This window comes from Alexandromys fortis, unplaced genomic scaffold (assembly GCF_014885135.2).
Source record: "Alexandromys fortis isolate MF-2015 unplaced genomic scaffold, M_Fortis_MF-2015_v1.1 scaffold_146, whole genome shotgun sequence".
In the NCBI taxonomy this organism is placed as follows: domain Eukaryota; kingdom Metazoa; phylum Chordata; class Mammalia; order Rodentia; family Cricetidae; genus Alexandromys; species Alexandromys fortis.
The window spans coordinates 4,248,486-4,261,766 of record NW_026068042.1 but is presented as its reverse complement, the minus strand read 5'-3'; the positions used below and the strand labels follow the sequence as shown (position 1 = coordinate 4,261,766).

General features: G+C 45.0%; 1 protein-coding gene across 1 annotated transcript in view; it reads right to left on the bottom strand.

Moving 5' to 3' along the window:
* The window catches only part of Dmbt1 (deleted in malignant brain tumors 1), a 60,908-nt gene that overhangs the window by 22,776 nt on the left and 24,851 nt on the right, over window positions 1-13,281 (bottom strand). The window contains 7 exon segments of the mRNA XM_050166024.1: window positions 607-636; window positions 1,471-1,497; window positions 4,250-4,573; window positions 5,902-5,958; window positions 7,662-7,697; window positions 10,502-10,531; window positions 11,369-11,395. Of these exon segments, the coding sequence (XP_050021981.1) occupies window positions 607-636; window positions 1,471-1,497; window positions 4,250-4,573; window positions 5,902-5,958; window positions 7,662-7,697; window positions 10,502-10,531; window positions 11,369-11,395 (531 nt within the window).

Genomic DNA, 13,281 nt, shown 5'->3' with positions numbered 1-13,281 from the left:
TTTCACCCATCAACTGACTGAAGGGCAGAGAGGAGAAGGAAGGTGAAGGACAGGGATTGGAGGAGTTTGCCCAGCAGCCTGACACCCACGCCTCTCATCTCCACGCCATCCCTGATTCTATACCCAAAGCTGCACCTGGATCCCACCAGACAGCAGAGGACCAGCAGCAGGGCTGACCTCCTGTCCTAGCTGGCTCCACTGTCACCCTGCCACAGCTGAGTCACTTGAAGGAGTCTCAACTGCTGGGTTTATCTAAATCACACTTGCAGAAGGCCATGCCTGTGGGAATTTCTCTTGTTGGATAATTGATGGGGGATGTCAGCACACTGACCTGGGCAGGTGAGCCTGGACTGTATAATATTGTTAGCTACACATGACCTAGGAATCCAGCAAGCAGAGCTCCTCCATCGCCTCTACATCAGTTTCTGCCTTGGGCTCCCACCTTGTCTACACTAGATGATGAGCTCTAACTTGTAAGCCAAACAAACCCTTTTTTTCTCCAAGTTGCTTATGGCCAGTGTTTTATCACAGCAACAGAAAGCAAAGTGGACCCCAACTCAACCAGAAGACTAAAGCTAGAGACTAAGAGCAAAGAAAAGGCCTTACCTTTCATTGTTGGATCTTGGTATGGATAATCTAAAGAAAGACCAAAAGCAGATTAGAAAAGGATCCACTGGTTAGAAATGGACTCATAAAGGATACAAAATTAACTTTAACTGCACTGTGCACTCCAGCTGAGGGTGGGAAAATCTGTAATTTCAGGCCTGGCTATGTCTACTGCACAAGGTCTTGATCAAAATGATTTTTTTCTTGCCAAAAGGAAATAAAACGAGGTGGGCTGAAGGTTTGGTCATTTCAGGTATAATAAACAAGAGCTGGGCAGGACGACTAACTCCTGGAATCCCAGAACTATGGTACTGAGGTATAGGATCAGTAGTCCAAGGGTAGGTAGCCTTGCCTTGCCTACACAGAAAGTATGAGCTAAATGGGCTTTAATAAACTAAATAAATGAAAAATATAAATAGATTCTTCTTGATTTGTGAAGTCTTAACAAACAATGGCCCTATAATGGTGCTAAAATTAACATCTTATTAACGTTGGGCCAGGCAGGAGTTTCCCCTAAGTGTGGAAGACGACAAACCACAGACCCCTGAGCCACTCTGGGTCTCCAAGTCAGAATCCCTTGAGGGAAGGATGTGAATCCCAGGCCATGCAATCAGATAATCTATTTGATTCTGACACACACTGAAATCTGAGGCAGGGGCACCATCAGATTGTAGACTGCACCTGTGTGACCACCTGACCCTTTATGCTCCAGCTAGCAGAAGCTTCTGTTGTCATTACATGTCCAGATCACACACGGATTATTTAATGCTTCCTTGTCTCGTTAGAGAACATTTAGTGAGGCTGTGTTTATTATGACATAGGGAAACTCTAAACTGATACAGTCCATCTTTTCAAAGTACTTACCAGGTGTTGGAGAGCTTGATTGAGAAGCTGTAAGGGAATAAAGCAAATTCAGATTGTGTGTTTCACCCACAGGAATCCCGGGGAAAACCTAACTGGGGAGCAATAGTGCTGACTCTTATGCATTGATCAACCAGGAACAACCAAGGTCAAGTCCACCAAGTCCTGAACAGAAAGCCCTTACACCCCTGCTGTGTGGGCTCCCTAAAGACAAATTCAAACACTGAGGTTTCATTTTCCTTGTCAGAAGAGAAAAACAGATTTAGTAATATCCTAATCAGCACTCTGTGTCCATGGCTTCCTTCACAGATTACACATGTGTTTCTGTGTTCAGGCATGTGTCTCTCTGTATGTTTGTATCATTGGAAGTTTCTAAGGATGTTTGGTTATATCTCTGTGTATGTCTACCTTTGTGTGTGTGTCTGTGTGTCTGTGTGTCTGTGTCTGTGTTTGCATGTTTTTAAGTATGATGAGTATAAACCAGGAAGGGTCTTCTAAAGGGGACAATGTCCCTGGCTATCAATATCAATGAGCAAATAGAAGAAGCTAGTGAAGGAGAGGATAAACAGACTGGCTCTAGAGACCAGAGCAGCAAGAGTCAGCACACTGTGGGTACAGGTGGCGCTGTTGGAGTTGCACTGTAGCAACCACAGCTTTGTGCAGTGAGTGACCTGCAGGACCCTTTGTAATAAGGAGAATAAAGAAAACCAGAGGTGAGCTGGGCACTGTGGCTCAAAGTTGCAATCCTGGTACTGTGGGGCTGAGGCTGGAGAATTTAGTACTTGAAGGCCAGCAGCGAGGGTTACACAGATAGACATGTCTCTGAGAGATAAGCAATGTTGAAAACAGAAAGAACATGGAGGAACTGAAATATACAAAGAAGTCAGCACGAACGGACAGAGACACAAAGACACAGGAGACATAACATGGGACCATGAGGTGCCACCCTGCAGGCTAGTAGTCAGTACCATGGTGAAGCCTCCAGCCCTCCATGTTTCATAGCATTCAACAGTGGGGTTCTATATGCCCAGTAGTGTGTTCACAAAACAATTCATAGGCAGACTTCATCAGCCTTGAATAGGCAGAGACCAAGGATAATCACAAAGGGAACATATGTAGGAAAACTCTGAGAAGGTGAGTAGTAGGTGTCCTCTGGGTGCCCTAGAGCTAACAGAAAGAGCCTGACTCCAAAAGTGACCAGGAGAACAGGGACGCTCCAATTCTAGTTGTGGCAATTCACCCAAGCTAGGTGTGGGATGGACACCTGTGAATAGAAGGACAGGGAGACACAAAGTGCCCAGTAGTTCACCAAGACCACAGGGAGGACAGACAGCATTTTCACAAACCTAGCAGAGGCTGGAATGGAAGGGCAGGGGCTTCCAGAAGGAGCCATGAGCTATGCAGTAGTTCATGGAGATCTACCCTATACTCCAATGCCCCCAGATGGGACCTGGGCTTCTACAGCTTCCTAAATGCAAGTAAGAAAGTCATCACCACCTCTGGAACAGAACAGCCAAGGCCCTTCCCTGTGATGCAGATAGACAGCCAAGGGTACTCTCAGCATTGAGTGATGACCTAAAGGTCCATCCTCACAGGACTAGGATTCTGTAGGACTCTAGCAATGCTCGGGGTCTCTCTCCCCTGCTTCACTACTTCTTTCCATGTGGCTTGGGGACACATGACATACGACCACCCTGCCACACCCGACCCTCAACAGTCATTTGTAACTTCCCCTGTGCTCATGATTAGACTTTTGTGCCTGAATCTGGGAGAACCCTGATATTAGTACAGCGGGAAGAGAGGACAGACTATTGAAGTTTTCCCAAAAGGTTCTCTCTGCAGTGCTTCTGAGAAGGATGCGGGGAAACACTGGCAGGAAAGACGTGAGTTTGCTGCACTGCTTTGCCCTCTGAACCCTGCAAGTCTTACAGAAACTGGTTACATCTCTGCAAACCAGGACTAGGTTACACCTTGCAGGAGGGTGTGCCTGCTGACCCTGCTGCTTTCTCAAGTCTGGGGCCTGATGCTGCTCTTCCATGAACTATCTGTCTCACGTGAATGCTGGAGCCCTGGATAACTGAGAGGACTGTGAAGGCCCTGACTCAATGCTGTAGAATATTATGTTGAGATGAGTTTCATTTGTTTGTGGTGTGGAAAATTTGCTTCGATGATGGGCAGATGTGTTGTCTTCTTTTACGTTACATTTGTTTACTTCTGTGAAGCTATGTTCCATTACCTCTCCAAAACACATGATTGGTCTAATAAAGAGCTGAATGGCCAATACTTGGCAGAAAAGGATCAGTGGGGAAGGCAGGCAGAGAGAATTAAACAGATAGAAAAATTGAGAGGATAAAGATGCAAGGGAAGGAAAAAAGGATGTAGGCAGCAGACACCCAACTACACAGCAAACTACAGAACGAGAAATAAAGAAAGGTCTACAGAAACAGAGAAAGGAAAAGCCCAGAAGAAAAAGACAGATGGGATAATTGGGATTAGGAAAAGCTGGCTCAGAAAGCCAAGCTAAGTATAAGCATTTATAAGGAAAAATAAGCCACTGTGTTTGATTTATTTGAGAGCTGGGTGGGAGGCTTCCGAAAGAGCAAGGAGCCAAAAGAGAAAAAGAATAAAAACACCACCAGCAGCTAAGAAGAGCAGTGACCTCGGTATTCACCTGTCTTAGAGGGCTGAGATGCACATGGCTGGAATGGAGTTCTGGGGTTGTTAAAAGGGACCTAACCATATCCCACGAATGGCTGTGAGAACTAAGGATCTCTGGTCATACCTGAGCAGATGACTCCAGCGTCCTCGTGGTGTCCACAGTTTTGGGAGAGCCAGCCTCGGTGGGAGCAGCTTGCCAGAGAGTACTCATACCCTCTGCAGTCCACGTCATCCAGGACAATGGGCCCTGTGCCCTGTCCAAACCAGGCATATCCGGGGGCAGACACAGCCCAACCACAGCCCAGCTGTCTGCACACCACATTGGCATCATTGGTGTCCCAGCTGTCATCACACACGGTGCCCCAATAACCCTGGTACAAGATCTCCACGCGACCCTGACAACTGTCTGATCCATTCACCAGCCTCACAAACAAATCAATTTCTGTTCCTGGAAAGACAAGGGTGATTCTCCTTAATTGTACCTGTAAGGATAACGGCGCATGTGCATTCCTGGACAGCTCTTTCATGGGTTTTAAGTCAATACAGCGCGTGATTCCCTCCACTGTTGCTTTTTTGGGCACCCTGTCATGGAAAGACCTTACCCATGTCACTTGCCCTTGCTCCCACAATGAAGGCTCATTGCTTCTGTTCTAGACAGGAAAGGTCTGTCTGTCACGAGAAGGGCTATGTGTGGGCAGGGTTGACATGGGTTGAATCGATCCTGGATGATGGGCAGACACATGCTGCCTCTTGTAACTAAGGCCTTTGAGTGCCATACACTCTTCAGGATACCAACATATACTGTTAAATGTGGGGTCTTTCATGGACATAGAAAAATCATAGCCTCACAACTCCTAATGCACAGACTGCACACGGGTACATTCAGCACACCCTGACCCACACTGCTCTATGACTGACCGAAGAGACAAATTGATGAGCTCCCTGGCAGAAGACAAGTTCATGGATCTTTGGCAAAGGCTCTCACCGGCTGCTTACCCAGACAAGGATGAGATGTGTTATCAGAACTGTTTTTTCAGGCCCAATAAAACAGTATTAAGCATGAATAGAAGCTATTGTTCACCCCACTGAGCTAGGTCAGGAGACTGCCCATGAGCTCACCTTCTGATTTCGATAACAGCACACTAGAGAGCCCTGAATTCTGTCACTACTGGTCTCCAAGACAACTGATGTGAACTTACCACTAAAGTCAAGCTTTAAGTACCCAACATGTTTAGACAAGACAAAGGTCCTCATGGGTTTTGCTATGTTACAGCGCCTCTTCAAAACACATGATTAGATTAATAAATAGCTGAATGGCCAATAACTTGGCAGGAAAGGATCAGTGCGGCAGGCAGGCAGAGAAAATTAAAGGCATGGAAAAATTTAGAGTATAAAGAAGCAAGAGAAGAAGGAAAGGAGGAACTAACGGGACCCTTTGAAGGGACACAGATTGGATCCCACAAGATATCAAGGTCTCCTTTTGCCATGGAAACCTCTCTGGAAGCTTGTCTTATCTTGATCCTCTAACCCAGAGTTTCTTCTGACATAACATTAAATTTAGAGACCATGGAGAACCCACTCCATTGCTGACTGACTCCTCCACACAGAGACAAATGGTCACAATAGAGGAAAGCTCCAACAATCAGGACCTTATCCTAGCTTCTCTAATACTACACACACACACACACACACATCTCTTTAAGTGTGTCAAGAAAGTCATGGCTGACACTGACATTACAACCTACACCAGAGAGAGATTTATACAACTTTAGTTACCTATTGGTAGAGTGCTGGGCGGCACTGCAGTGGTAGTCGGCTCTGGAGTGGTGATCTCTACACGTTCATATATGGATGAGAAAGAAACATGAAGTTAAGTCTCCATTGAGAAAAGGTCAGGCATGCAAGTACAGTTAAAACTGCTGATGGGTGTGATTCAGGCTCTCTACTGTGCGATGCTATGTACTCGAGATGGGGGAGAAATCTGGATAGTGTTGAGTTCTCCAATCTAAAAGGCTATGTTTGTAGAAAATGGCGTTAACCTACAGACCCTAACTCTAATGCCTACATTTGGCTTGTGTTGAATCTGTGGAATCAATACAAAAATGTTTCACACACTTAAAAAACTAATTGTTCTTATCTAATTGCATTGACTGATATGTCCAATATAATAGAAACTAGCAAGTGTTGGAATGCCTGTTTGAATTTTTTGTATATAAATGTATTTTTTTAATTCAGTGTCTCTGCATGTACCCTAGGCTTTCTGAAAGGCAACATCCTCCTTATTCAGACTCCTGAGTGCTTGAATTGTGTGTTTGTGAGTGTGTGTGTGTCTCTGTGTGTGTGTGTATGTGTATAACCATGCCTAGCTCACTGCTGTTTACTTTAGTGGAAATGTTTTTAATGCCACTTTTGAATAATATACTAGTTTAAAAACACATGTGTAAATTGTTCATAATGTGCCCTGGCTCTAGAACTTGGTCCTGCTGCTTACAGAAGAGATTTCTGGAGATGAATCTATTGATGTCAAACACCCAGCCTCTATCGAGTCACTGGAAATGAAGGAAGTTGACCTCTTCCCACACAGTAGGTCCTGATACAAACAGCTCTAGAAAAGCTATCTCCTGCAGAACTTTGTCAGAGACTTGTCCAGTCCTCCCTTGCCCTTCAATCTGACTGATACAGTTGCATCATAGAGCCTATCAAGCATCAAAGAGTATCTGATACCTAAGAATGTCCTGTAGGAGCACCAACACAGAGGAGAAAATGGATTCTCCTTGTATACATGTTACAAATAAGAAAAGGGAGAATCTTGAGGGGAAATATGGCTAAATTAGAATAAAGCAAGTCTCATCCTTGGGATATCCAACATGCCTAAGGAAGAACAATGGCTGATCTGTGCACCATTTAGATTCCCAAGGAATTTTGGGCTGGCCAGAGGCCTTCGTGTAAATGGAGACTGTTCTTGCTGATGACCTAGAATCAAAAAACCACCTGTAGGAAAGGAAGTGATTTTCCTTCCCAAAGCCCAGGCTGACAGGCTCTAAACTGTTCTGATGGGCCACCAACATCTCTCACTGGAGGACGTCAGAGAGGAAAACAGCATCTGTGATGTCAAGGGTGGAGCATCAGGACTACCCGGGAAGCTTCCTATGGCCCAGAGGGAAGGATATGACAAGGGGGGAGGTTAAGCTGACTTTGTCTTTTTCTCCAGGTACCAAGGACAAACTCAGCATCCTAGTCAGACCAATGTACGTGGTGGAACATGGGTGCCTCAGAGCTCTGAGGGTCATCAAGAGACCCCAAGAAACCAGAACACTTTGGAGCTTCTTGCAGAAAACTCTTCAGAAAGATCCCCACACCCTTGATGGATTTAATCCATGGCATAAATGCCTTGTAAACTTGAAACGTTGTCCAGAAATTTCCTCAGGGAGCTTAAGACTCTCTTCCTCTGCCTCCTGCCCAAATACTGGATCAGAGGTGAGCCTGTATGTTCTAGGGACAATAAGACCACAAAGATACCATATAAAACATTTCACCTTCTGTGGGCACGCTTGTAGTCTCATAGATATCATCTGCAGAATGAGAAAGAAAGAAGTCACTGGATGTTGGTCTTCACTTGAATCTCAGAAGCTGCAGTTGACATCTCCCATGCTGAAGGCCTTCTCACACTGATACACTGCCATTTCTCCTTGCTAAATCTGATACTGACCTTTCTGTTACATTGCCGCTGACATGTCACCATGAACATCTTTTGTCCTTCACCCTCATTCAACTCCTCTGCTTCTACTCCATCCCAAATACCACCCAGGTCACTAGCAGCCCCACCCAAAGCACAAGATAGAAAACAGTCAGATGAAATCTGAATTCAAAAAGTTATCTGGCTATTTCTGTAGTTCAAATACAACATCTCATTATAAACATTTGCCATCACTAAAATATTCCTGAGAAAGTGGCCCCAACCAAAAAAGAGAGGGGACTTCCAGAGATTATTGCAGAATGGCAGAGGAAACCTGCTCACAAAGTGGCTGCTTGGAGGAGCCTGCTTCTTCAACACTATTCTCAGGTGGGGTCTGGATCACCATAGCCACACTATGCTTGTCGTGACATGTACACAGTCCTGGGGCCACAGAACAGCTGCCTATTGATGGTTAAACTAGCAAATCCTCTTGGGGACACACAATGGACTGGTTTCCTGGGTGACTTCTTGGTACATTGAGGAATGCCTTGATATTTAAATGGGTATTAGCATCATATAATCAATGAGAAACCTTGTTTTGGGATTTGCTTGGTGGAATCTGGGAGAATTTGTTATCCCTATGGTGGAGTGTTTATTGCTTGTCATTTATACCCAATATTGGCTACTCTTTGCTTTGATTTGCTTTGCAAATATGAGGAATAGACGCAGCATCTCTGGCCTTTGGTCCAGATGGAGCGAATACACATCTATACTCAAAATACTAACTGACCACACCCTAGGTAAGGACTTCTTTGTTTTGTAGGCACCTGTTGACAAGAACTTTGGAAGAGCAAAACAAGCTCAAACTCTCTGACCACCAGTCAAGGTGGAATGGACACACATCCATGGGCCCAACATATTAGAAGTGGCCACATCAATTACTGCCCTCAGTCTGAAAACGTGATTCTGCCTCCAGGAAAACCTCGGAATGAGACTGAACTGAGAGCCATCTCCTCTCATCCTCTCTAGTTCTATGATTAAGGGTGTGCACCACTACTGCCCAGTTTCTGTGGCAACCTAGGGAGGTTACTGAGATTAAAGGTGTGTGTCACCACTGCCTGGTCTGTAGGGATGGCCAGTGTGGCTGCTTTGCTCTCTGGTCTTCAGGAAAACTTTGTTTATTAAAATCCAAATGAAACACCACTACACAACTTTCCATTTTCAACCACAGAATCTTAGACTGGCAAATATTGACAAATTATCTAACCATGTCTTAATTTTCCAATTTGCAAAATGGGATTAATGATACATACATCAAAATATTAAGGTTTCATGATAATAGCACATATTACCTGTATTAGTTGAGCATAGTTTATGTGCAGTATTTATAATTGTGAAAGATTTGTTTTATTTTTAATTATGTGCACGGGCAAGTGTCCATGTGTGGATGTGTGCACATCAGTATAGGTCTCTGAGAATGGTGTCAGAGCCACTCGTGATGGAGTTATAGGTGGTTATAAGCTGCCTAAACTGGGTTTTTAAATCTAATCTGAGCAGTGGCCTTAAATCTCAGAACTTGGGAGGCAGAGACTGGAGAATCTCTGTGCATTCAATGCCAGCCTGGTCTATAGAACAAATACAAATTTCAGGACATCTGTAGTTACACAGAAAAACCCCGTCTCAAAAAGACAAAGAAGAGCCGGGCGGTGGTGGCACACGCATTTAATCCCAGAACTCAGGAGGCAGAGGCAGGTGATATCTGTGAGTTCGAGACCAGCCCGGTCTACAAGAGCTAGTTCCAGGACAGGCTCCAAAGCAACAGAGAAACCCTGTCTTGAAACTCCCTCACAAAAGACAAAGAAGAAAAAACTGAACATACATACAGTGCATGCTATAAATGACTGTACCCACTGTCCAGTTTCCTCTTTACCTTTCAATGTATTTATTTCATACATGAAAACTATTAAAGTTGGGGTGTATATCAAGTTATCTAGTTTTCATGGTGCTATTTACCTTTGCAAGAACGGCCCATATTGCACAAAGAAAGAACCGGTGAGTGTTTCCAGCTAGCTTTTCTGACACTAGGCTCAAGCTAATTTCATCCATCAACTGACTGAAGGGCAGAGAGGAGAAGGAAGGTGAAGGACAGGGATTGGTGGAGTTTGCCCAGCAGCTTGACACCCATGCCTCTCATCTCCACTCCATCCCTGATTCTTTACCCAAAGCTGCACTTGGATCCCACCAGACAGCAGAGGACCAGCAGCAGGGCTGACCTCCTGTCCTAGCTGGCTCCACTGTCACCCTGCCACAGCTGAGTCACTTGAAGGAGTCTCAACTGCTGGGTTTATCTAAATCACACTTGCAGAAGGCCATGTCTGTGGAAATTTCTCTTGTTGGATAATTGATGGGGAATGTTAGCACACTGACCTGGGCAGGTGAGCCTGGGCTGTATAATATTGTTAGCTACGCATGACCTAGGAATCCAGCAACCAGGGCTCCTCCATTGCCTCTACATCAGTTTCTGCCTTGGGCTCCCGCCTTGTCTACACTAGATAATGAACTCTAACCTGTAAGCCAAACAAAACCTTCTTTCTCCAAGTTGCTTATGACCAGGGTTTTACCACAGCAACAGAAGGCAAACAGGACCTCAACTCAACCAGAAGAATAAGACAGAGACTAAGAGCAAAGAAAAGGCCTTACCATTTATTGTTGGATCTTGGTATGGATAATCTAAAGAAAGACCAAACTCAGATTAGAAAAGAATGCACTGTTTAAATATGGACTCATAAAGGATACAAAACTAACCTCAACTGCATTTTACACTCCTGTTGGGGTGGGGGAATCTGTAGTTTCAAGCTTGGCTATGTCCAATGCCCAAGGTCTTGATCAAAATGATTTATTTTTGCAAAATGGAAATAAAACCAGGTAAGCTGAAGGTTGGGTATTTATCATTTCGGGTATAATAAACAAGAGCTGGGCAAAAAGACAAACTCCTGGAATCCCAGCATTATGGAACTGAGGTGTAGGTTCAGGAGTCCAAGGGTAGGTAGCCTTGCAAGTAAGAGACTACTATGAGCTAAATGGGCCTCAAAGAAACTAAATAGATGAAAACTATACATAGGCTGTTCTTGCTTTGTGAAGTCTTAACAAACAAATGGCCCTATAATGGTGCTAAAATTAAGACCTTATTAACGTTGGGCCAGGCATGAGTTTCCCCTAAGTGTGGAGGGCTACAAAGCACAGACCCCTGAGCCACTCTGGGTCTCCAAGTCAGAATCCCTTGAGGGAAGGATGTGAATCCCAGGCCAGGCAATCAGATAATCTATTAGATTCTGACACACACTGAAATCTGAGGCAGGAACAACATCAGATTGGAGACTGCACCTGTGTTACCACCAGACGCTTTATGCTCCAGCTGGCAGAAGCTTCTGTTGTCATTACATGTCCAGATCACGCACAGATTATTTAATGCTTCCTTGTCTCGTTAGAGAACATTTAGTGAGGCTGTGTTTATTATGACATAGGGAAACTCTAAACTGATACAGTCCATCTTTTCAAAGTACTTACCAGGTGTTGGAGAGCTTGATTGAGAAGCTGTAAGGGAATAAAGCAAATTCAGATTGTGTGTTTCACCCACAGGAATCCCGGGGAAAACCTAACTGGGGAGCAATAGTGCTGACTCTTATGCATTGATCAACCAGGAACAACCAAGGTCAAGTCCACCAAGTCCTGAACAGAAAGCTCTTACACCCCTGCTGTGTGGGCTCCCTAAAGACAAAGTCTAACACTGAGGTTTCATTTTCCTTGTCAGAAGAGAAAAACAGATATAGTAATATCCCAATCGGTACTCTGTGTCCATGGCTTCCTTCACAGATTACACACGTGTTTCTGTGTTCAGGCATGTGTCTCTCCATATGTTTGTATCATGGGAAGTTTCTAAGGAAGTTTGGTTATATCTCTGTGTATGTCTACCTTTGTGTGTGTGTGTGTGCATGTGTGTGCCTGTGTGTCTGTGTGTGTATGCATGTTTCTAATTATGTTCAGAATAAACCAGGAAGGGTCTTCTAAAGGGGACAATGTCCCTGGCCATCAATGAGCAGGTAGAAGAAGCTAGTGAAGGAGAGGATAAACAGACTGGCTCTAGAGACCAGAGCAGCAAGAGTCAGCACACTGTGGCTACAGGTGGCGCTGTTGGAGTCGCACTGTAGCAACCACAGCTTTGTGCAGTGAGTGACCTGCAGGACCCTTTATAATAAGGAGAATAAAGAAAACCAGAGGTAGCTGGGCACTGTGGCTCAAAGTTGCAATCCTGGTACTGTGGGGCTGAGACAGGAGAATTTAGTACTTGAAGGCCAGCAGCGAGGGTTACACAGATAGACATGTCTCTGAGAGATAAGCAATGTTGAAAACAGAAAGAACATGGAGGAACTGAAATATACAAAGAAGTCAGCACGAACGGACAGAGACACAAAGACACAGGAGACATAACATGGGACCATGAGGTGCCACCCTGCAGGCTAGTAGTCAGTACCATGGTGAAGCCTCCAGCCCTCCATGTTCGACAGCATTCAACAGTGGGGTTCTATATGCCCAGTGGTGTGTTCACACAACAAATCATAGGCAGACTTCATCAGCCTTGAATAGGCAAAGACCAAGGATAATCACATGGATAGTAACATATGTAGGAAAACTCTTATAAGGTGAGTAGTAGGTGTCCTCTGGGTTCCCTAGTGCTAACAAAAAGAGCCTGACTCCAAAAGTGACCAGGAGAACAGGGACGCTCCAATTCTAGTTGTGGCGATTCACCCAAGCTAGGTGTGGGATGGACACCTGTGAATAGAAGGACAGGGAGACACAAAGTGCCCAGTAGTTCACCAAGATCACAGGGAGGACAGACAGCATTTTCACAAACCTAGCAGAGGCTGGAATAGAAGAGTAGGGGCTTCCAGAATGAGCCATAAGCTATGCAGTAGATCATGAAGATCTACCCTATACTCCACTGCCCTGGATGGGAACTAGGCTTCTACAGCTTCCTAAATGCAGGTTAGAAAGTCATCACCACCTCTGGGACAGAACAGCCAAGGCCCTGCACTGTGATGCAGATAGACAGCCAAGGGTCCTCTCAGCATTGAGTGATGACCTAAAGGTCCACCCTCACAGGACTAGGATTCTGTAGGACTCTAGCAATGCTTGGGTTCTCTCTCCCCTGCTTCACTACTTCTATCCATGTGGCTTGGGGACACATGACATACGACCACCCTGCCATACCCGACCCTCAACAGTCATTTGTAACTTTCCCAGTGCTCATGATGGGGCTATTGAGCCTGAATCTGGGAGAACCCTGATATTAGTACAGCGGGAAGAGAGGACAGACTATTGAAGTTTTCCCAAAAGGTTCTCTCTGCAGTGCTTCTGAGAAGGATGCAGGGAAACACTGGCAGGAAAGACGTGAGTTTGCTGCACTGCTTTGCCCTCTGAAC